Source organism: Cannabis sativa, chromosome X (assembly GCF_029168945.1).
Source record: "Cannabis sativa cultivar Pink pepper isolate KNU-18-1 chromosome X, ASM2916894v1, whole genome shotgun sequence".
Taxonomy (NCBI): Eukaryota; Viridiplantae; Streptophyta; class Magnoliopsida; order Rosales; family Cannabaceae; genus Cannabis; species Cannabis sativa.
Genome location: NC_083610.1, coordinates 333,537 through 355,831, shown reverse-complemented (window position 1 = coordinate 355,831; position 22,295 = coordinate 333,537). Strand labels below are relative to the sequence as shown.

At 29.0% G+C, this 22,295-nt stretch overlaps 5 protein-coding genes across 9 annotated transcripts; 4 read left to right on the top strand and 1 right to left on the bottom strand.

Moving 5' to 3' along the window:
* Positions 1–1,772: 1,772 nt before the first annotated feature.
* On the top strand, positions 1,773–3,841 carry LOC115712510 (uncharacterized). Of its 4 annotated transcripts, none has more exons than XM_030640799.2 (5): positions 1,773–1,921; positions 2,136–2,299; positions 2,751–2,998; positions 3,166–3,376; positions 3,536–3,841. In XM_030640799.2, the coding sequence occupies exons 2-5, from the start codon at positions 2,159–2,161 to the stop codon at positions 3,656–3,658; spliced, it is 723 nt and encodes a 240-aa protein (XP_030496659.2). In that variant the 5' UTR covers positions 1,773–1,921; positions 2,136–2,158; the 3' UTR covers positions 3,659–3,841. The 4 variants fall into 4 exon arrangements, with proteins under 4 accessions (XP_030496659.2, XP_030496664.2, XP_060961529.1 ...); XM_030640804.2 differs by having other exon boundaries at positions 1,804–1,936; XM_061105546.1 differs by having other exon boundaries at positions 1,821–1,921; positions 2,108–2,299.
* A 1,811-nt stretch (positions 3,842–5,652) lies between these two features.
* Positions 5,653–9,214, top strand: LOC115712524 (polyadenylate-binding protein 3). The gene is made up of 7 exons (XM_030640815.2): positions 5,653–6,185; positions 6,615–7,390; positions 7,519–7,596; positions 7,714–7,803; positions 7,978–8,277; positions 8,449–8,673; positions 8,776–9,214. Exons 1-7 carry the CDS (start codon positions 5,921–5,923, stop codon positions 8,980–8,982), a joined length of 1,941 nt encoding a protein of 646 aa, XP_030496675.2. The 5' UTR covers positions 5,653–5,920; the 3' UTR covers positions 8,983–9,214.
* Positions 9,215–9,936: 722 nt separating this feature from the next.
* Positions 9,937–13,082, bottom strand: LOC115712533 (uncharacterized). The gene is made up of 4 exons (XM_030640826.2): positions 12,831–13,082; positions 12,455–12,749; positions 12,225–12,380; positions 9,937–10,451 (listed from the first exon to the last, which is right to left on the bottom strand). The coding sequence occupies exons 1-4, from the start codon at positions 12,885–12,887 to the stop codon at positions 10,153–10,155; spliced, it is 807 nt and encodes a 268-aa protein (XP_030496686.2). The 5' UTR covers positions 12,888–13,082; the 3' UTR covers positions 9,937–10,152.
* A 445-nt stretch (positions 13,083–13,527) lies between these two features.
* On the top strand, positions 13,528–15,798 carry LOC115712548 (uncharacterized). Of its 2 annotated transcripts, none has more exons than XM_030640851.2 (3): positions 13,528–13,954; positions 14,038–14,202; positions 15,564–15,798. In XM_030640851.2, exons 1-3 carry the CDS (start codon positions 13,664–13,666, stop codon positions 15,612–15,614), a joined length of 507 nt encoding a protein of 168 aa, XP_030496711.2. In that variant the 5' UTR covers positions 13,528–13,663; the 3' UTR covers positions 15,615–15,798. The 2 variants fall into 2 exon arrangements, with proteins under 2 accessions (XP_030496711.2, XP_030496707.1); XM_030640847.2 differs by lacking the exon at positions 15,564–15,798 and adding an exon at positions 14,984–15,509 and having other exon boundaries at positions 13,532–13,954.
* Positions 15,799–17,539: 1,741 nt separating this feature from the next.
* Positions 17,540–19,655, top strand: LOC115712541 (DEAD-box ATP-dependent RNA helicase 39). Its single transcript, XM_030640837.2, has 5 exons — positions 17,540–18,033; positions 18,599–18,688; positions 18,782–18,931; positions 19,022–19,162; positions 19,257–19,655. The coding sequence occupies exons 1-5, from the start codon at positions 17,584–17,586 to the stop codon at positions 19,371–19,373; spliced, it is 948 nt and encodes a 315-aa protein (XP_030496697.2). The 5' UTR covers positions 17,540–17,583; the 3' UTR covers positions 19,374–19,655.
* The last annotated feature ends 2,640 nt before the right edge of the window (positions 19,656–22,295 follow it).

Below are 22,295 nucleotides of genomic sequence, written 5' to 3'. Positions count from 1 at the left end.
TTTGGTAAAGAAATGCTAAAACACAACTTTGGTATTAGATCACATTAATATATTGTGGCATTATAGTAAAGAATTTATGTACACTTAAATTATGTATCAAAGTATTAGACACTATAACATAGTAGTTTTTTCTATGGAAATTCTAACTACAAAAGTAGTTAATCTATTATCGAAACAGAATGTTTTGTAGATCTATTAGAAGTTTATATGCTATGTTGTCTTATTTTGGCAGAATAAATTTACTTGTGTTATTTTTTATCATGTTTTTCGAGTGAACAATGTTCTTTTGAAGTTCATTTATTTAATGATGAACAATTTGATAGTTTTATGAAGTTTTATCTTCTTTTGTAAAAAAAAAAAAGTAGTATTTTTGAGCATAATCACTCACACATGTCCATAACTATAATTTTAATGATAAATTTCTCTTTTAATTAAGATTATCTTATTGTAATTGTGGAAATCTTCCAATTTGCTACTTGAGTTTGTCTATCTCGTGTTCAGGGCTGACTTTAGGTATAGGCGGGTTAAGCTGGCGCCTAAGGTCTACTCATTTTAGGGGCTCAAATAAAAAAAAATACTACAATTTCAATTCAGGGCCGACCCTTGCCATTGTTAATGAACTTTTTTTTTTTTTTTTTGAAACATTGAGGTTTGTTACTTTGTCTTGTTTAGAAGCATTGATCATCACTATGGCTTCATTATTAGCCCTTGCACCATGGACAAATCAAATGAATGGCCTCTCCTAGTTCTTTTCACTAACCCAATCATCAAGAAATTTAGCTAGATAACTCAATCATCAACACTTTGTTATAAAACTTCTTGCTTGAACTTTTTTTTTGTTTTTCTTTGGATATATTTAATTTTCTATTTTGAAAAGTTTTCGAATAAAATATTATATTTTTATTAATGTAAAGGTAAATTTCATTACTAAAATATTACAATGTTGAGATTTTATGGATAATGAAAACTTGTTTTGATATTGGATTTTGTAAGACTCTGATTTTTTTTTTTTAAAAAAATATACTTATTAAATAAAAAATATATATTTTAAATATTTTAACAAAAAAATAAAAAAAAATTATATGAAATTTTATTGTAAAAAATAAAATAATAATAATAATATAAAATATAAAAAAAATTACAACAATAAAATTAAAATAAGTATTAAAATTAACACAAAATAATATGAGAAAAAAAGTTAAAAAAATATTAAAAGTAATTTTTAAAAATTATATAAATTTAATTATTTAAATATTAGAGTGTACTTATTATTTTGTGAGGTACAAATAAAAATTCTCTTTAAAAAATAAATTAGGGTAAATTTAAATATGGATAAACCTATAATTATTTGGGATGTAAATAATATTTTTTTTATTTATTAAAGGATAAATACCATTTTGGACCCTGTGTTTTGCAAAAGTTACAAATTGGACCTTGTATTTTGTTAAATGACAAAATAGACCTTGTATTTTCTAAAATAATAAAAATAGGACCCTGAGCTTAATTTTTGACAACTTTTATTTTAATTACAACCAACTTGAAGACAATGCTTAATACAAACAGATACAAAAAATGTAAACAGTTTTATCATAGCACTTTTAGATCGGATTATAATTAAATTTTATTTTGACAAAAAATCAATTCAGGGTCCTATTTGTACTATTTTAGAAAATACAAGGTCCATTTTATCATTTAACAAAACACAAGATCCAATTGGTAACTTTTATAAAACAGAGGATACAAAATGGTATTTACCCTATATTAAACTTTGAACAAATTTTCAATAGATTTGAAGGTTAAATATTAATTTTTTTTATTTAACATCAACATTTAAAGAAGAAGGAGAGCTTTACGTTGGGGATCTGGAGCCTAGCGTGGATGAAGGACAGCTTTTTTTGAGATTTTTAACCAAGTGGCTCAGGTTGTCTCCTTTACGGTTTGTATTTATGAGTTTTAATGCTTTTGTATTACCTTTTAATTGCTTTAAATGGTGGATTGGGATGATTCATGATTTGTGCTATGGTGTATATCTTGAATGATTTATGTGCAATTTATGTGTTTGATGAAATTCCTCAACTAAACTTTATGTCTTTACAAAAGCTCACAGTTTATCAACTTATCCCTATCAAAAACAGAAGAAGAAGGAAGAACAAATTGTATGGCTGCAGAGACAGGAACAAAGAGGAAGCTAATGGAAGAGAAAGCAGCTAGTTTTTCCAAAAAGACATCCAATTGGCCTCTAATCAAGCCTAAACAAAATCTCAAGATCACTCCTATCAAAGAGTCTGATCTTTTCACAGTACATACTCACTTCCCATCTCTTTAAACTTTGCATATTTCCTTCTCTGCCTAGATTATCCCTCTTTTGTTCTTTTTTTTCCCTTTTCTAGTGTTTTGTATAATGGGTTTCATTTCATATTGAATTTTATGTTAAGTCTGCTCTTCAAGTTTAAATTCAGCTGACAATTACATTCCTTGGAAGTCCATTTTGATTGTAAGACCAATATTATATTTGGGATTTATGATTTATGATTTGTGATGATGATGCAAATTTGAAGAATTGTTAGTCATCTTGTTAGTAGCATGGAAAGATTTGGCTTGGGAATTTAGTAGTCTTTTGTTAATTTTCCTTCTGATTAGACTTGCTAAACAATTTTGCTGTAAACGGAAGATATAATTTGGGATTCTAGTATATGCTAAAATTCAATATTTCTTTCTGGGTTTAATTTGTAGTGGTATTTTTGTGTTAGGTTCAAAACTTCCTTACCTCTATTGAATCAAATGCATTTATTAGAGTTGCCGAGTCTATTGGTTTTACTCACCAAGGGAGTCTAGGTCCAACAATGGGAGAGGCGTACCGAGATAATGATCGGATATCAGTGAATGATCCTGTGCTTGCAGATACAATATGGGCTTCTGGTCTTAACCAATTGTTCTCTGATATTAGAATTCGAGGAAAAGTTGCTGTTGGGTTGAATCCTAATATCAGGTTCTACAGGTTGGTATAATTTTTTTTCCCTGCCTTAATATTTCTCTAAAGTAATGATACACATTCAAAATTGAAATAAGTGTACTCTATTAGCTGAGCAAGATTTTACTTTATACTTTTAGGAAACATCTGTTTTTAGGCATTTTGATCACTAAAGATATATAATGAATTCTCAGGTACAAAGTGGGTCAACGTTTTGGTAGGCATATTGATGAAAGTACAAATCTTGGAGAGGGAAAGCGCACCCATTATACATTGTTGATATATTTAAGTGGAGGTGTTCTCAAAGGGAAAAATAATCCAAAGAATCCAAAGGAATCTCAATCAGAGCCTCTAGTAGGAGGAGAGACAGTCTTTTATGGGTCAAGGAATAGTGTTGTAGCCGAGGTGAATGCCTATATTTGTTTGCTGCTTTTCTTTTATTGCAGTTTCTCTTATACCTATTTCTCATTTTTAAATTCTTTGAATTTGTATGTTTTACATTGTACGTTTACTTTGGAAGCTTTTGAAATAGCTCTTTTACATGATCCTTTATGAAATCTGTAGGTGGCTCCGATTGAAGGGATGGCTCTTCTACACATTCATGGGGACAAATGTTTGCTGCATGAAGCTCGAAATGTTAGTAAAGGTGTTAAGTATGTATTTCGTTCGGATGTAGTATTTGCTTAAACACCGATCTAAGGTGCTCATTGAGTTTGTCTACCTTGTGTTAATGAAACTTTTTTTTTTTTTTTTGAAATATTGAGGTTTGTTACTTTGTCTTGTTTAGAAGCATTGACCATCACTATGTCTTCATTATTAGCACTTGCACCATGGACAAATCAAATGAATGGCCTCTCCTAGTTCTTTTCACTAACCCAATCATCAAGAAATTTAGCTAGATAACTCAATCATCAACACTTTGTTATAAAGCTTCTTGCTTGAATTTTTTTTTTATTTTTCTTTGGGTTTATTTAATTTTCTATTATGAAAAGTTTTCGGATAAAATATTATATTTTAATTGATAAAGGTAAAGGTAAATTTCATTTCTAAAATATTACAATGTTGAGATTTTATGGATAATGAAAAGTAAAAAAGTAAAATTGTACATAGTATATAATTGTTTTGATATTGGATTTTGTAGGACTGTGATTTTATTTTTATTTTATTTTTTTAAATATACTTACTAAAGAAAAATAAATTATATTTCAAATACTATAATATAATAAAAAAATTATGTAAAATTTTATGAAAAAAAAAGGTAATACACAATTTAAAAAAAATTATGTAAGTAAAATTAAAATAAATATTGAAATTAATAATATGAGAAAAAATTAAAAAAAAAAATTAAAATTGATTTTTAAAAATGATTTAAGTTTAATTTTTTTAAATATTGAGGTGTACTTATGTGTAAATAAAAATTCTCTTTAAAAAATAAATTAGGGTAAATTTAAACATGGATAAACTTATAATTATTTGGGTGTAAATATATTTTTTTATTTATTAAATTTTTAACAAATTTTCAATAGATTAAGGTTAAAATTATTATTTTTCATAAAAATGGATATAATTTAGTGGTCAAAATTTGAAAAGCAAAAATATTTATTTATTTTTATTTAACATCAACATTTAAACAAGAAGATTCTAATAAAATAGTAATAATAAAAACAAAAATCTTTAATAAAATATCTAACTATACCAACTCTCGTGTCTACTTGGCAATAAAATAGCATCAATGCCAAAAAAGTGTTACTTTGAAAAGTACATTTTTAAATTATAATCTTTTTTTTTGAAAAAAGAATATTTTATTTCCTCGAAAGTGATTATATTAGAAAGATACATTACTTGTTCACAAAGGCTTTTCGATATTTCTCTTTTAAAAATTATATTTAGTTTTACATTTTTTTTTTTAAGTTTAAATATTATCTTTTTATTTTTCTATTATTTTTATATTTTAAGATGATATAACATATACTCCTATTTGTATCAAAAATAGTAGTTTCTACCTCAATTTTCTACTTGAATTAGAATTATATAAATATAAAAGATTGAGTGATTCTACAATACACCTCCTTAAAAGGGATGTATTGATATTCATATACGTTATAGTTATTTAAGATAACTTACAAAATTTTGAAAAAATCAGAATAATTTACAATATAGAAAATAATGTTCAAACAATTTATTTTACACGCGTATAATATAAAATAGTCACGCGTGCAACACACTGTTTAAACGTATTTTTCGGCGTGTTAAATTTTTTCAAATTTCTTAAAATTTTACAAGATGTCTTAAATAACTATAACATACATGACCATAAGAAAAAATTTGACTAAAAAATTATTTTAGATACTAAAATAAATAAGAGTACATTAATCTATCCATTTTATTGGGTGCATTTTAGAATTTTCCTAAAAATTTTGTCATTTATCTAATAAAATAAAAGATCATATACATTATAGAAAACGACACCGTATTGGAACATATCAAGTGAAAAACAATAAAAGCCAACAACAACAACAAGACCAGACCAACCTTGTTTCCAACGTCCTTAAACTAAAAACACGCGACAAATCCCACGTGGCACGTTGACGTAATGCCACGTCATCAACCTACCTCGAAAGCTACGAATCCCCAAAACGCACCGTTTTGATTCTCCCTTGCCTATATATAAACCCAATCTTCACTCACTTTTCCTTCCCTCTCTTTTATTGCTTTCCTTTCTCTCTGTGTTTTTTTCAGAGAAAAGAAAATAAAAAATAAAAAAAATTCAAAAAACCAAAAAAAATAAAAAAAAATTGAAAACCTTCCTTTCAGAGAAACAAACCCTAGTGATTTTGTATTGATTGATCTCGTTTATTATCCAAGAATTTCATCGATCGAAAACCCTAGTTTTCGACACCTTCTATCCATTTTTTTTAATTACTATTAAAATTTATTTTTGAAACGGCAATGGCGGCGGCGGCGGCTTCAGCGACGGTTGTTTCTGGACAGGTGGCACAGTCCTCTGCTGTGGCAGTGACGGGTCCGGTTACGGCGGCGGGATTTGGTAATGCGTCGCTTTACGTTGGGGATCTGGAGCCTAGCGTGGATGAAGGACAGCTTTTTGAGATTTTTAACCAAGTGGCTCAGGTTGTCTCCATTAGGGTTTGCAGGGATCAGCATCGGAGGCAATCTCTTGGCTATGCTTATGTCAACTATGCTAATCCTCAAGATGGTCCGTACTGTTTCATCGCTTTTGATTTTTGTTTTACTTTTCTTTCACTATGCTATTTTTATCTGATTTTTTTTTTATTATTATTTTTGTTATCATTGGAATAAAATAATTATATTTTTGAATAATGGAAGGGAGAAAAGAAAATAATTTTTTTGGATTTTATATGCTGCAGCAGTGGAAGATCTTATGATTGCATTGTTTATTTTAAAATAAAAATGGTAAAGTAATGTTTTTGTAACATGTGTTTCTCCTTTTCATTTAACAACCCTAAATGTTTGGATCAAGATTTAGAATGTAGCTAACTTTTGAGTTTATTGAAAAGGGCATATGTGTTTTTATGTTTACTTTTTATTGTAGTGATCACTGTTTACTGGTCAGTTATTTTTATGAGTGTATGGACCTAACTGTGATCTTTATGTAAAATTGCAGCTGCTAATGCCTTGGAGCATTTGAATTTCACTCCTGTTAATGGGAAACCAATGAGAATTATGTATTCTCATCGAGATCCTAGCATAAGGAAGAGTGGATATGCCAATGTGTTTATTAAGAACTTGGACACATCACTCGATAACAAGAATTTGCTTGACACTTTTGCTGCTTTTGGAACTGTACTTTCCTGTAAGGTTGCTGTTGATAACAATGGTCAGTCAAAAGGTTATGGCTTTGTACAATATGACAAGGAGGAATCTGCCCAGAAAGCAATCAAAGAGCTGAATGGAATGCTGATTAATGACAAGCAAGTTTACGTTGGACTATTTGTTCGAAAACAGGAAAGGGGTCGATCGAATGGATCCCCCAAGTTTACTAATGTATTTGTCAAAAACATTGCTGATTCAGTTAGTGATGAGATCCTTGAGGAAGTTTTTGGCGCTTTTGGAACCATCACTAGTGCTGTTGTTATGAGAGATGCCAATGGCAACTCTAGAGGCTTCGGTTTTGTTAACTTTCAGAGCTCGGATGCTGCTGCTGTTGCAGTTGAGAAGCTGAATGGTAAGGTTCATGATGACAAAGTCTGGTTTGTTGGGAGGGCTCAAAGGAAATCTGAGAGAGAAGCTGAGTTAAGAGCTAAATTTGAACAAGAAAGAATTAGTAGATTTGAAAAGCTTCAAGGTGCTAATCTTTATCTTAAAAACCTTGAAGACAATATGACTGATGAAAAACTGAGGGAGCTTTTCTCTGAGTTTGGAACGATAACATCATGCAAGGTATCATTTATTCCCAGTCAAATATTAGTTTTGAGTTTAATTTTGTTTGTTGGTTCTTAATTGAGTTTCATGATTTTAAGTAGTGATACATTGATACTTACATATCTCTTCTTCTTTTTTATCTAAAGGTGATGATTGATTCACAAGGGATAAGCAAGGGCTCTGGCTTTGTTGCCTTTTCCACTCCTGAGGAAGCTACTAAAGCTGTAAGCATTTTGTCCTTGTAGGAGTTGGGATGTTCATTTTCTACTATAAAAAATTCAATACTCATTTTCTGCACTCAATTATTTTGCTTTAATTAACATGGCTATTTGTTTTCTCAGTTGAATGAGATGAATGGAAAGATGCTAGGCCGAAAGCCTCTGTATGTGGCTGTTGCTCAGCGGAGAGAAGAGAGAAAGGCTCGTTTACAGGTGCATTTTGTTCTTTTCCGATAGTCTAGTCATTTTTGCTCTATATTTTATAAGATTAATGTAAAAATATTTAGAGATTACAAGTCTAGAGTTTTTGATAATCGATGGAGGTTTGTGTGACATTTCGGTCAAAATTGAAAGCTTATGTTGTTTTCTAAATGTTTTAAATTCCAGGCCCATTTCGCTCAAATTCGAGCTCCTGGTGCAATGGCACCTCTTCCATCAGGAATTCCTGGATTCCATCATGGTGCACCAAGACTTGGTCCTCAACAGATGTATTATGGTCAAGGTTCTCCTGCCATTATACCCCCTCAGCCTGCTGGTTATGGATTCCAGCAGCAAATCTTGCCTGGAATGCGGCCTGGTGTGGCTCCAAATTTCATGATGCCATACCACCTTCAGAGACAAGGGCAACCTGGTCAAAGGATGGGGGTACGTCGCGGTGGGAACATCCCACAAGTGCCACAACAGCAGGTAATTATCAGTATTTTGTGATAATATTGTCTTTGGGTTCCAATTCAACCCCCACATTTGGCTAATTATTGTCTTTGTGATAAAATCATCCTGCTAATGCTCAAATTCTTATTTTTTAAGAAAAATACAATTTATTAATACATTGTTCACCTCTTTCTTTGTTGACTTCAGCTGCTGCATCAACGCAACCCTAATCAAGGCGTTAGATACATGCAAAATGGAAGAAATGGTTTGGAGCCATCAATGGTCCCTCAGAGTCTTGTAGGTTCGATAATGCCATTGCCATTTGATGCTCCCGTGCCTGCCTCTCCTGTCGAAATTCACCGAACTGGACCAGTGCCAATGTCGGCACTCGCTTCTGCTTTGGCTTCAGCTACTCCCGACAACCAGCGATTGGTACATCCACAAGAACTCACTATAAAGTAAAAAAAGCGAAAGCCATTATGAGGAACATCCAAATTTAACCTGTTTTTTCTTGTTGTGTTATGAAAATCACAGATGCTTGGAGAACAGCTATATCCACTGGTTGAGTGCCTTGAGCGGGAACATTCTGCGAAGGTGACTGGAATGCTGCTGGAGATGGACCAAACAGAAGTTTTGCATCTTATCGAATCCCCGGATGCTCTGAAGGACAAGGTGGCTGAAGCAATGGAAGTGCTTCAGAAAGCTTCTTCCAAACCTGATGCTGCTGACCAGCTTGGTTAATAGGCCCTTTTTTACAGGCCTTACTGTTTGTTGGGGTTCTTTTTCTAGAACAGTTTCTTTATCTTAGTTATGTGGCAACACTGCATCTTTCTAATTTTTTTAGGCCTCCTCCTGACTTGGTTTGGTGTTGGAGGACTTTTGAAGACATAAGATTTTTAGGAATTTTCTTTTGGGGAATTATGTTTATCAGTTAAATTTAAGATTATAGGAATTTAAATTTGGATTTGGTTAATTATTCTTTTTTATTTTTTTAATTTTTTTTTTAGTTTAATTTCAATTTTTTAGACTTTGAATAAATTTCAAGTTGGAGAGTACTTGTGACCCTATATTCTATATTCTCTTCAATGAGGAAAAAGTGCATGGGTTCACAAGTCTTTGAAAAATGTAAAATGTTCCTTGATTAGTTCTTACTTTTACTTTTTTCTTTTCAAAAAATGAAATGAATGAAAATAAATAATAGTAGAAGTTAAAACTATTTTTTTTTATTTAGAGTGTTTGAAAGTAATTGTGTCATAGTTTAAAAACTAGTAATTACATAGTTTAAAAAACACTAATTAGCTAAAAATAGTAATATTTTGTAATTACAAATTATAAGTATACTCAATTCTCATCAATTTGGGAGCAATTACAGAAAAACTTTTTACAACACTTAGGTGGCTTTTGGTTGGGAGGAATAATAATATAAAAATAGTAATGAGAATGAGAATTAGAATAAAAATGAAATAAAATTTAAAATGTATAAAAAAAAATTAATAGAATAGTCATTCTATTAAAATAATAGAAATTTCATTCTATCTGAATGGTATTCTAATAGTTTTAAATGCAACTAAATAAAAGAATAAAATAAAAATTGTTTCCATTTCATTTTACCGCCACCTTAATTTCACACAATAATAAACTATGTCATACCTAAATACTTCCTCTTTCAAAATAAATAAATAAATACAATTGTTATACCACATTTGCTCATACATATAGCAAAATATAGTTTTAATAATAATGGTTATGTTTACACGAGTAGCATCTAATACTATTAAGAAAATTATTAATCACTCATAAAGGTTCACTTCATAGTGGTAATACCAATGGTCTATAGAAATATTTTGTGATCAAAGTGGCTTTTGATAAAGAAAGAGTTCTATACAAAGACAAAAAAAAAAAACTAAAAGCTCAAACAGAAGTTAAAAGAAAATCAGGATGGATCTCATCATCTTCTACTATTTCCTCATTTGCCAATGTTTGAAAGATATTATCCCCCAAATCCACTAAACTCTCTTCCATTTTTCTTGTACTGCAATGTGGCGGGACGTCATCTTCTTCGATTAAGTAGCTACTCCATTTTGAAGAAGACTCTCTTCCCTTTCCCTTTGTTCTTCTCTTTTGGTTACATTCTTTTGATTTATAAGTAGATTCTGAGGTATCTTCCATGGCAGATTTCAAGTCATGATTCATCATTGGCTTCTCCTTGTCTACAACATTATCAATCAGTCAAGTATTATAAAATCCAAGATTGACTAAGAAAATCACTAAAGAGCATTGGTTATAGTCAATACTATTTAAACATAATTTATTGTTATTAGTGTAATTTAATACCGACTAAGCTAAACATTTAAATTAATAATTATTATCAAAAACCATTAATCACTTATAGAATGACGACTTATGATAGTGTTAGGCATCATTATTGCTAAACAAAAGAACTATGCTCTTCCACTCCTTGTGACTAGTTCAAATCTATGACACCATAAACGTTCCAAATCTCAAATTTAACAAAACTAATTCTTCTGCTACACCTAAGAAAAATAAAATAAAACACACAAATTGAATAATGATTGTCATCTAAAATGTTCTGCGAATTATTAACAAAACAATTTGCTAAATTAACTATTTCAAATACTAAAATTTACAAAATAACTTCACTTAATTTACTCTATGCGACCATGATAGTTGCACAATATAAATTTATAGTCGTTTTGCAATTATAATAATCATTTATGGTCGCACAGTGTAATTCATAATTGTTTTTGCGACAACAAAAAATTATTTTACTAATAAAAATTTTCATAAACGCTATTTTTACAAAATACTCAGTATCAAATTGTTCCCTAAGTTATTTTTTAGTGATTAAATTTTGAATTCAAATTAATTAGTATTTGATTATACTTTTAATTTTCTTACATATAATATAATTATAGCATTTTTTGTGGGGTATTAGTAAAGTTATGACAAGTTCAAAACTAATATTATATATTTTTAAGAATTAAGACAAGGTAACTAATATTATATATTTTTTGAGTTGATTATATGTACCATGTGGGCTATTTGGCATGAGCGCAACAAGGTAACTCATGGGGGTGTTCCACGATCAAGTCTCACTATTGCCACTTTTGCAAACACGCACCTGGAAAGATATGCACGAAGTAGAACAAAAAAACGGCTTGAATCTCACTGCACCAGTACAGCTACTGTAACAGCACCAAACCAGCAAGAAAATGGACTTGTTCGTCCAAGTATGCATCCTACGGATCACATAGCTGAACCATCTGCTGCTGTACAACATTCTGACCGAAGCTTCAAGGCGTTTCCCTGGACACCACCACCAGTTTCTGGCCTCAAATTAAATGTTGATGTTGCTGTAAACACAGACTTAAAAATTCTAGGCTGTGGAGCAATCGTACGTGACCATCATGGTACTGTCATAGCAGCTCTATCCAAACCAGTCCAAGGATGCTTTCGATCTGATGAAATGGAAGCTAAGTCACTTTTTCATAGTCTCAATTGGGTGTTACAACAACAACTTCCAATTACACATATTGAGACGGATGCATTGCGTGTTTCTTCGGCTATCAATTCAGTTTCTCGGGATCTTTCTAGTTTTACTGACTTAATAGTTGATATTAGTTGTCTTTTGTCCTTTTTCTCAAGAGTAACTGTCTCTCATGTTAAGAGACAAGCTAACCAGGCTGCACATGGTTTAGCTAAGTATGCTCTCGAGGTGGATGAAGATGTCTGTTGGATGAATGAAATCCCAAATCCTATTTTCTCTGTTGTTATAAACGATTGCCAGTTATAATAACATGGAAATTTCTCAAAAAAAAAAAAAAAAAAAAAAAAAAAAAGACAAATTCAAAAGGTATGGTTGTTACAAATTTGATATAAATTCAACCATGTGAAACTTATAATTTATAAATTCAGAAAAATCAAGACCAATTCAAAGAATATTCATGTTAAGAATATATTACCTTGAGAGATTTTTCTCTTGGAGAAACCAGGTCTGACAAGCTTATCCCAAAATCCACCATTCTCCAACTGGTCACCATCTTTTTCATTATTCAACTTTGCTTTCTTCAAAAATCCCATCGGCAATTCCGTAACAATCTCCGGTTCATCATCAAACCCTAAAAAAAATCCCCCAAATTAAGTACTACTCAGTTTTCGGATCAAAAACTTCAAATAAGCCCAAATTACTCACCAGTTCGATCTTCTCCTTCGTTCGGACCAATTTCCTCATCGAAATCGAGAAACTCGGTCCAATCGGTCCGTGGCCTCTTGCAACCCTCCTCTGGCGGAGGTGGAGAGTGCGACGGTGGGTCCAATGGCGTAGTAAGATCCGACGAGAATTGACGGGACATGTTGAATGACTGGACGAAGAGGCGAAGGTCTTTGGCCATAGGACCTTGAGCGAACACGTTTCGGATCGATTGATTCTGGTTGCAGACCACGCATGTCCATTTGTTGCTCTTGCTGTTCTTCCTCCTCTGCTTCACCTACCAATACAACATATATATATATTTAACATATACACATACATTTCATACAACTCATATAGATAAATACAAGTAAGGTACCTGCATGGTGGAGCATTGGCAGCACTGTACGGCGATGAAGAAGATGGTTGTTGACATCTCCGCCTCTGTATTTCTCTCCCTTTCGCTGAGGATTTCAGAGTAGGGATTTTGATTTACTTCTTTTTGGCGCCAAGGTTTTTGTTCAAATATAATTTTTGAAATTTGGGCTTTGGATATTTGGGCCCTTGGGCTTAGATGAGTTGAGAATTTTTTTGCAAACTTACAAAAATATTAGAATTTTGGTTAACTTTTACAAAATTACTGTCACACCAAATTTTATAAAACAAAAGTAGAACACACAATTGAACTAAAAATAAACACTAGAACAATTAAAAAATAACAGTAAAAATTTAACACAGTACACAATATAAAACTTACATAATATTTTTGATAAAAATACAGTATTTTTAAAAAAATTTCACTCCACAATATAAAAGTAAAAAAATTGAAAATTTCAATTATTCAATTTTTATTGGAATAATTTCATAAATATACAAAAATAATAAAAAAATTACAAAAATACAGTAACGAAAAATCAACAACAAATTAACCGTACAAACCGTATTTTCTGTAAATAAAATTAAAAAAATCTTAAAAATATTTCAAATTCTATAAAATTATATTTTTATAATTTTTTTTATTATTTTTATATATTTGTGAAATAATCCCATAAATAAACGCTCCTAAAAATTATTTACAAAAACCCTAACAAAAACCAAAAATACCTATAATACCTCTTCTTTCACTCTCAACTCAGCTTAGAGAGACTGAGTTAGTTAGAGAGAGAGAGAGTCCATACTTCGACGGATTCATCGTCGGCGCCGGCGCCGTAGATGGAGTCCCACATCGAAACTATTCTGTGGAACCAAAACCAGATCGCCAGCCGAGTCACCGAACTCGCGGCCCAAATCTCCGCCGACCTCCTCGATTCTCCACCAGCTGCCTTCGTAGGCGTAGCCACTGGTGCATTTCTCTTCCTAGCCGACTTAGTCAGGCAAATCAATCTCCCAATCACCGTTGATTTCATCCGCGTCGAATCCTACGGCTGTGGAACCGAGTCCAGTGGTAAACCGAGAATCTCATCCGATTTGAAACTCGATGTGTGTGGAAAGCACGTTATCTTGGTAGGTACAACAACAATTCCCCAAAAACTAAACTCTGTCGAGAAAATATGGAATTAATAGTAATTGATGATGATTTGTTACAGGTTGAAGATATAGTGGATTCAGGAAGAACCTTAGAGTGTGTGATTGAACACATGAAATTGAAAGGAGCTTCGTGTGTATCAGTGTGCACATTTCTTGATAAACCTTCTAGAAGAAAGATTCATCTTCAACTTGTTGGTCAGGCCAAATTTTACTCTGGTTTTCAGGTTACTCTTCTCTGTCTTTTTCACTAGCTAATTTATTTTCTTCATTTTTTTTTAAAAAATAAAATAAATTATTTTAACAATTTATTGATTATGTTTATATTCTCACTCTGGAGTGCTGTTAGAATTTTTTTTATAAATTTAGTGATTTAACATATTATTTTGGATTATAAATCTTCTGTAAATGGTTTAATTTCAATATATTTTGTTTAAGAAAATATATATTTTATATTCTTTTACAGAATAGATAGAATTTTTGCGGTGTTATTTTAATTACTAAAATGTGTTTCTTTCTCTTCTCTTATGGCATGTTTTATTGATTCCCATTCTTTACTAAATTCTCCCCTCATTTTCATCATAATGAATACATTTTCTTTTCTTTAATTTCCTTTATATTAATTATATTTTTATTAATTAAAAATAAAAAAAATAAATATGTCATTCAAAAATATATAAATAAAAATTAATTATATGTTCTAACAGTTACAATTTAGTCAAATTAAGTCATTCCGATTACTTATCCTGATTATGTAAACAAAATGATACTGATTTCCTTTCCGGTCAATTTTGTAAACAACAAAATAATTGCAAGTTGTGTTAGGTATATATGCTGTTTGTTAAATATATGTTGTGTCAACTGTCACGTGCAACAATTTATTTACAATATGTCATGAAATTTAATAAATGTGTCTTATCTTTTATGAATTTTTATTTATATATAAGATGATTATTATTGATGAATACAGTTTTGTTTGTGTTTAATTACAATTGTGTGTGTGGGCAGTGTCCTGATTATTTTGTGGTGGGATATGGTATGGACTTTGCTGAATCATATAGGCATCTCCCTTATGTTGGTGTTTTGAAGCCTCACCTTTACAAATGATCATATTCCTATGCTCATCAACTATTCACATTGCTTCTATTTCCCCCCCATATTTTTGTAATCAAATATTGCTACAATTGGCGTAACTAGTTTAATGCTCGTCGAGTTCTTAGTGTTCATTCTTAACCGAAATATCGTAGAAATTCGGATAAGTTATCTCGGGGATGAGTACCACTCCAATTGTCTGCAGTGATTAGTTTCTTATTACAGATTTTGTTTGGGTGTGTTTGAAATGATGTTCAAAAGCCAAACATTAGAGAGAATGCTTTTGTTGGTTGAATAATATGTTAATACTTCAAAATTATAAACTAATTTAATGCCATGGCCGACTGTAACATTAGGCTCCTTCAGAAAGTTCTGGTGTGCTTTTTAGGTGTTATAAAACTCAGATATGAAAATAATTTAGTAGGAGTTTTTTCTTCTTTTAGTTCTTACTATCTATTTATGGGATTATTTCATGAGGATGATGCATCCAATGTAGATTTTTGAAAGAGGGAGGACATTGATGTGCCGTGTCGACGGAAAATTTTGATTCTGCATGTAATCATGGCGAATAGGCGGCCATTAACATGTATTGAGAGCATCTCTAATGGTGCTTCATTTTACTAAATTAGTGTAGAATCTTGAGACGATTTACTCAAATAGTATACTAAATTATACACTAAATTAGTGTGTACTAAAATTTGCACCATTAATAGTATTGAATTTTGAGTCTACATAAATTTACTCTAAAGTTTGTTTTTTTTTTTTTGTTTTTTTTTTAATCTAACCCTTATTTTAATTTGTTTTAAAAATTTATCTTACATTTTAGTTCTCAAATTAAAATTCATCATAAAAGTAATAATTAATATAAAATAGTAATAATATATTAGAAAATACAAAATAACAATAACAAAAATATTTTCTTTCATTCTATGAAAAAAATATATTTTAATATTAAATAAAATAAAAACAATATAACACTAAAATTATAAAATTAAACATTATATGTGATTTTATTTAATTTTTTTTTTTAAAAAAAAGTGTAATATTTAATAGATTTAATAAATATTTTAATTTATTAAGTTATTTTAAAATTTAAATTCTTACTAGTTAAATTTGTTATTTTGGATTATTAAATAATATAAAATACTCGATATTTTAAGTAAAATATATTTATTTGATAAGATATCTAATGTGCTATGTAATGTAAATGATTAGAGTTGTTACACTAAAAAATAAAAGATTCTACACTAATTTGAAAGATGGTCTAAATGCATACTATTGTCAATAACAAAAATAGATGAGTATTATTTTTTTTTATGGAACATCAGTATGCTACATACATAATGTCATGATTCATAACAATTGACAATTTCTTTTGTACTGCAAATAATTCTAAGAATTAAAAAATTAGAATTTTTTTCTTTCAATTTTGGAGGTTGTTTAAAAAAAAAATAGAAAATTAAAAGAAAAAATGTGTATAGTTTTTTATGTATTGCATATCTATCTAAGACTAATTAGGATTTTTTTCTCCCCCGAATTTTGACACGTACCAAATCATGCCCCCTAAACTTTTTTGACCGTTAAAAATTTCTCCTGAACTATTGAGATTGTTAAATTTAAAGACTTTTGTTTAATTTCATTCAATCTTACTGTTTCAGTGATTATTTATGTATTAAACCATGCTCCCAAGAATTTGATATCTACCAAATTATGCCCCTCAAACTTTAATATGTACTAAATCATATCCTCTGAACTTTCATCCATGTTAGAATTTTTTTAATAAAATTAGATAAAAGTCCTTAAGTTTTACAATCTCAATAGTTTGGGGGGAATTTATAATGACCAAAATAGTTTAGGGGACATGATTTAGAACATGTCAAAGTTCGAAGGAAAAAAAATCTTAATTAACCTCTATCTAATGCATGTGTAAAGAAAAAAAGAGAAATAATTAATTTAATAAAAATTAATAATAATTTTAAAAAAATTGTAGGTATTGAATTTTTAATATTTTAAATTCAACAAAATAGAAATAGAAATTATTTTGGAATAATTTAAAAAAAAAAAACACAATAACAAAAATTTTTACAAAAATACGGTCTGTACGAAGTTTTTAGTATTTTTACGGTTTTTTAAATTTTATTTATATAAAATAGAGTCTTTTTGTATATTTTTATGTTGTATTCTTGTTATTTTTTTTGTTATTTATACATTATTTTGATTTTTTTTTTTTGTATTTTTGTAGAATACCTTATAAATTTTTTTAAAAAATCTAAATGTAAAAATATAATTTTCTTACAAAAAATTGATTGATTATTTTTTATTTAATCAAGACAAATGTATAAACGTACCATATATTGAATACAATTTTAGATAAGTACCATACTTCAAATTAACATAAATATATTTGAAAAATGCTAATTAATAAAAACTTTAGAAAATTATCACATTTTACAAAATATATTAGAAAAAACGAAGGATTTTCTCAGAGTTGAGCATAGCGAAGAAATTGTAAAGCCATGAGAAGCACAGTAGTAGTCAGGACTCTTCTCAAGTTGTCTCGCAACTCCAAACTCTCCCTTCAATCACCACTAAATCACACTCTTTTCAATCCCAGGTCTCTTTCTTCCTCTTCTTCGATCAGTGTTACAGACAATGAAAATGAGCCAAAACCCAGAAAAGACTTGCAACTCCTCGAACAGTTCAGGCTCAGAAAACTCAAGGGCTCCTCTAAAACCCCACCAACACAAAAATCTGATCCTAATCCGAAAAGGGCAGTTGGGGTTTTGGGTTTTAAGGAGCTGGGGTTGAGTCAGGAGCTGAGTGAAGCTATGGCCCAATTGGGTTATTCGTCTCCTTCAGAGATTCAAAGTGTTGGGATTCCAGCTATCTTGGATGGGAAGAACGTGGTTCTATGTTCTCACTCTCATTCTGTTGATGCTTTCACCTACTTGGTACCTTTGATTCAGGTAATCAAACTGAGCTTTATACTATATAATATACGTACTGATACCGTATATAATACACCTTTATATACAGTTGCTGAGCCACTCAATTAACAATTCTACCTAGAAAAGGTTTGGTCTTTTCTTGAAAGAATATGTCATTCACAAGTTTTGGAGTTTGTTCTTTTTTACAATTTATTTGGTGTTAAAAAGAACTACATTGAGAATGTGAAATTTATTACCAAAGCATTGCTATAAGGTATGAATGGTTAGAGCTTTTTTATAATCATTATTAAAGTAAAGTAAATAGGACCCGATATTAAATTGTACTACTAATAACAATATGACACCTGATAAGAGTGCTATTATTTTCATTGCCTATTCATTTTGAGTTTGATCCTGTACATCTTACAATACACCTCATCCTATCCTACTTTCACATTCTTAACATTCAATAATGTTCTTTATCACTATGAAGCCTTACTTTACCATAAGCGAAAAATTGTTTGATTGCTTTAATATGAAACAATTTGTTAAGAGTATGTTGCAATAGTTATGTACTTCTTTCTGAGTTGTTATGTGCTTGCAGAATCTCAGAAGGGATGCGAAAAGGTCAACTGAAAAGCCGAAGGGTCCCCGAGCTATTGTTCTATGCATCACACAAGAGCATGCTGAGGAGGTTTAGTTTGTTTTTTCATTATTTCTATTTTAAAATGGTGCAAAAAGAATCCTATAGCTTGTTACACGGATTCACTTAGCATTGACCTTGCAGTGCTTTCAAGCAGCAAAGTTCATACTCGAGCATTTGAAGTCGAAAAATGCAATGGAAAATGATTCAATTGGCTTGTTGGCTACCACTCCTGAAGAGGTACTTCAGTTTATTGAAGAGGGTAATGTGGCACTTGATGAAATCAAATACTTGGTTAGTATCCTTTCCCTACTTCACTTTTCCTACCATTGAAAGTAGATTTATTTTCTCACTATTTTTAATGATGACATAAATTTCGAATAGGTATTCGACGAGGTGGATGACATGTTTGATAACGGTTTAGGTCCTGACATTAGAAAAATCTTGAGTCCACTAAAAGAGCTTGTGTCAAATTCTGTTCACCAAGGCTTACAAACTATTTTGACCACTTCAATGATGATGAAGGTATGACATGATGTGGATGTTGTCTTGGTAGAAACTGAAGATCTTTGTCTTTACTTACACTTGACTAAGTGTTCTATTTGCTTAAACTTTTTAGGTTCTGCATAAAGATCTATCTTCCCTTGTGGAGAATCTTGAAAAAAGTCATGCTGGGCAAGTTGCTGCGGTGTTGCTTGAAATAGACCAAACAGAAGCATTCTGTCTTCTCGAGTAGCCAGAAGCTCTGAAGAAAAAAGTGGTAGAACTAATTCACTCTCTTAATTAAAGAAAATTGACATATATATGATCTCATTACTAACTTAGGAGCTAGCCATTTTGTAGGTTTTGAGAGTTGTCAAGTTGTTCATTGATTTCTCTGAGTAATATATATTGAACATGGACTCAATGAAATTGGAACCTTCATTTGAATTCTATTGTGTCAAAAATTGAAGGAATTAGTGACTGATTTTCTGTTTTACTTTTCATAATAAACTTAATTGTAGATTATAAATGCTAATTATTTATCTATCTATCTATATATCTATATAATTTTATTGTTTGGGTGGGTGAGGTGGAGTTTTAACTTTTCAAGAAACCAATTTTTCTTTTTTCTCAATATTTCACTATTTTATTTATTTTTCTAATTATTTTTCTCTATTAATTCATACTCACATTAATTCCTAGTGTCTTTTAATTGACATATGAAAAAATTATTATTATTATTAAAAAAAAAAGTATTTTCAGTTACCAAATGTAATTATTATGATCATATGTAATTATTATAATCATGACTATTAATATTATTCAGTTACAAAATAAATATGAGGAGTAAATAATGAGAAATATTATATATATATAAGTTATCTATACATAATGTATATTAATGTAATATATGAGTTACAATTTATAAATGAGAAAGTTGAAAAGACATAAACACATAGTAAATGAATGAATGTATATATATTCCTATCATATACTACATCTGCAGATGATTTAAAATTGTTAGCATTTCTATTCTTAAGTTACAAAAAAGATTGTTATATCAATCACATCTAATTTACTTTTACTATTTCTTCCTCCCAAACATTTTTTATGTTTTTGTTCTTCACTCTCTCATCAAGACCTCACAACATTATATTTTTTAATTATATTATTACATATAGAATGAGATTATCACAACAATCTAATGTACATATCTCAGTTTTTTTTTTCTTTTTCAATAGGCTTTATATTTTTATTCAGTATTTTAATACTATTTTTCTTATTTTATTTAGGATATATATTTTATATGATACACACAAGAATAAACTACTCTTGTTTTTCGTTTACATGTAGTGATATAATTTTAGTTTTTTTATTTTTTTTAGAGTGCATTATTTTCTCATCTCTAATATTTTTTATTATTTTTTTTTCTCTTTAAAAAAAGAAAAATAATTGTATTATAATTGAGATATATATTATTCAATATTTTATTTTTTTTTATTTAAAAGAATTAAAATTTCTTAAAAATAATGTATACTGTTTTTGAAAAAAAAATATTAATGTTTCTTAGATATGTACTTTCATTAAATTAAATCTTTTACATATTTTTAGGTAATCTTTTTTTTTTTCTTAAAGAAAGAAATTAAACAATGTAAAATTAATATTCTCTATAATTTTTAACAATTTTTTTTGTTAGAATGCATTATTTTCTCATCTCTAAATTTGATTATTTTTTTTTCTCTTTCAAAAAAAGAAAAATTGTATTATAATTATAGCTTCTAAAAGTGTAATGGACTATTATTAAACTCATTAGACAGACATATATATTATTCAATATTTTATATATTTTTTTTAATTTAAAAGAATTAAGAAATTTTAAAAATTATGAAAGTATTAATGTTTCTTAGATATGTACATTCATTAAATTAAATCTTTTACATATTTTTAGATAATCATTTTTTTTTTCTTAACAAAAAAAATTAAACAATGTAAATTTAATATTCTCTATAATTTTTAATAATTTATATATTAATATCATATAAATGCATAATTCACGAGGAGATAAAGAATGAAAAATGTGCATGACTAGCAAAATTAATTAAATCTTAGAAAAGATAAATGTTGGTTTTTTGTTTTTAAATTAAAAATGGTTTGTAACCACTAATAGCAATAATAATTCAACTTAATTATAGTAAATGAGTAAAAACTAATTTAAATATACCATTATTTATTTGTTTTTTTCTTAAACATGATATACCAAAAATTTATTATCATCATTAATTATAATAATTATCATCCTTACAAATTTATTAATTTTACAAATAGTTTAACAAACTATTACCACTAACTCTAAAAAAAAGAAATTCTTCTATACTCTCCTATATTTATTGAATAATAATAATAACAATAGTAATTATATGATATATAAAATTTATAGTAACTAGCATCTTTAATAAAAAAATAAATAAGAGATGTATTGTTAAAATATAGTTCATTTTGTAGAAAATTAATTCTAATTCTGTGTTAAAGTTGTTGAATTATGTTCCTCGAATACAAAGTAGAATACTACATACAATTATAATACTCAAATAAAATTTCATTAATCAACTTTTTTTTTTTCTATTTTTTAAAATTTTAATATTTTTATATCTTTTGTATTCATAAAAAAAAAATTCTAATTTTTATACAAATATATATATACAAGTGATAAAGTGTAATAAATAATAAAATTTATTAATTATAACTAATCATAAATGGTAATATTTTCTAATTAAACAAAAAAATAAAGACAAATAATGTTTGTAAAAAGTAATTACAAATTTTACTATTTCAGTTACAATATTATAATTTATTATTATAAAAGTAAGAGATAATAATTAGTCATAATAAAGATTCATTAACTTACATATTTGTAGCAATTTATATGTGCTGTTTTAATGTGTGTATATTCATTATTATTATTATTTTAACTAAACAAACCCCTAATGATCATTATATCATTCCATTCATGACAATCGGTTCTCTCCCCTAAACCCTAGAATGCAAAGTGTGTCTCTCTTCTCTCTCGTACACACAAAGAACACCACATAATATATATATATATATATATTATTAGAGCTCATTAATCTATATATTACAAATATATTATAATTAAGTACGTACGTGTAATATGGAT

Coding starts and splice junctions, on each gene's coding strand:
- LOC115712510 (XM_030640799.2), top strand. CDS start 2,159: ATGGCTGCAGAGACAGGAACAAAGAGGAAGCTAATGGAAGAGAAAGCA. Junction 2,300..2,750: donor AAGAGTCTGATCTTTTCACA/GTACATACTCAC, acceptor TTTTTGTGTTAG/GTTCAAAACTTCCTTACCTC. Junction 3,377..3,535: donor GGAATAGTGTTGTAGCCGAG/GTGAATGCCTAT, acceptor TGAAATCTGTAG/GTGGCTCCGATTGAAGGGAT.
- LOC115712524 (XM_030640815.2), top strand. CDS start 5,921: ATGGCGGCGGCGGCGGCTTCAGCGACGGTTGTTTCTGGACAGGTGGCA. Junction 7,804..7,977: donor AGAGAAAGGCTCGTTTACAG/GTGCATTTTGTT, acceptor TTTAAATTCCAG/GCCCATTTCGCTCAAATTCG. Junction 8,278..8,448: donor CACAAGTGCCACAACAGCAG/GTAATTATCAGT, acceptor TGTTGACTTCAG/CTGCTGCATCAACGCAACCC.
- LOC115712533 (XM_030640826.2), bottom strand. CDS start 12,887: ATGTCAACAACCATCTTCTTCATCGCCGTACAGTGCTGCCAATGCTCC. Junction 12,381..12,454: donor CGAAGGAGAAGATCGAACTG/GTGAGTAATTTG, acceptor GATTTTTTTTAG/GGTTTGATGATGAACCGGAG. Junction 10,452..12,224: donor CAAGAGAAAAATCTCTCAAG/GTAATATATTCT, acceptor ATAATGTTGTAG/ACAAGGAGAAGCCAATGATG.
- LOC115712548 (XM_030640847.2), top strand. CDS start 13,664: ATGGAGTCCCACATCGAAACTATTCTGTGGAACCAAAACCAGATCGCC. Junction 13,955..14,037: donor GTGGAAAGCACGTTATCTTG/GTAGGTACAACA, acceptor GATTTGTTACAG/GTTGAAGATATAGTGGATTC. Junction 14,203..14,983: donor AATTTTACTCTGGTTTTCAG/GTTACTCTTCTC, acceptor GTGTGTGGGCAG/TGTCCTGATTATTTTGTGGT.
- LOC115712541 (XM_030640837.2), top strand. CDS start 17,584: ATGAGAAGCACAGTAGTAGTCAGGACTCTTCTCAAGTTGTCTCGCAAC. Junction 18,034..18,598: donor ACTTGGTACCTTTGATTCAG/GTAATCAAACTG, acceptor ATGTGCTTGCAG/AATCTCAGAAGGGATGCGAA. Junction 19,163..19,256: donor CCACTTCAATGATGATGAAG/GTATGACATGAT, acceptor TAAACTTTTTAG/GTTCTGCATAAAGATCTATC.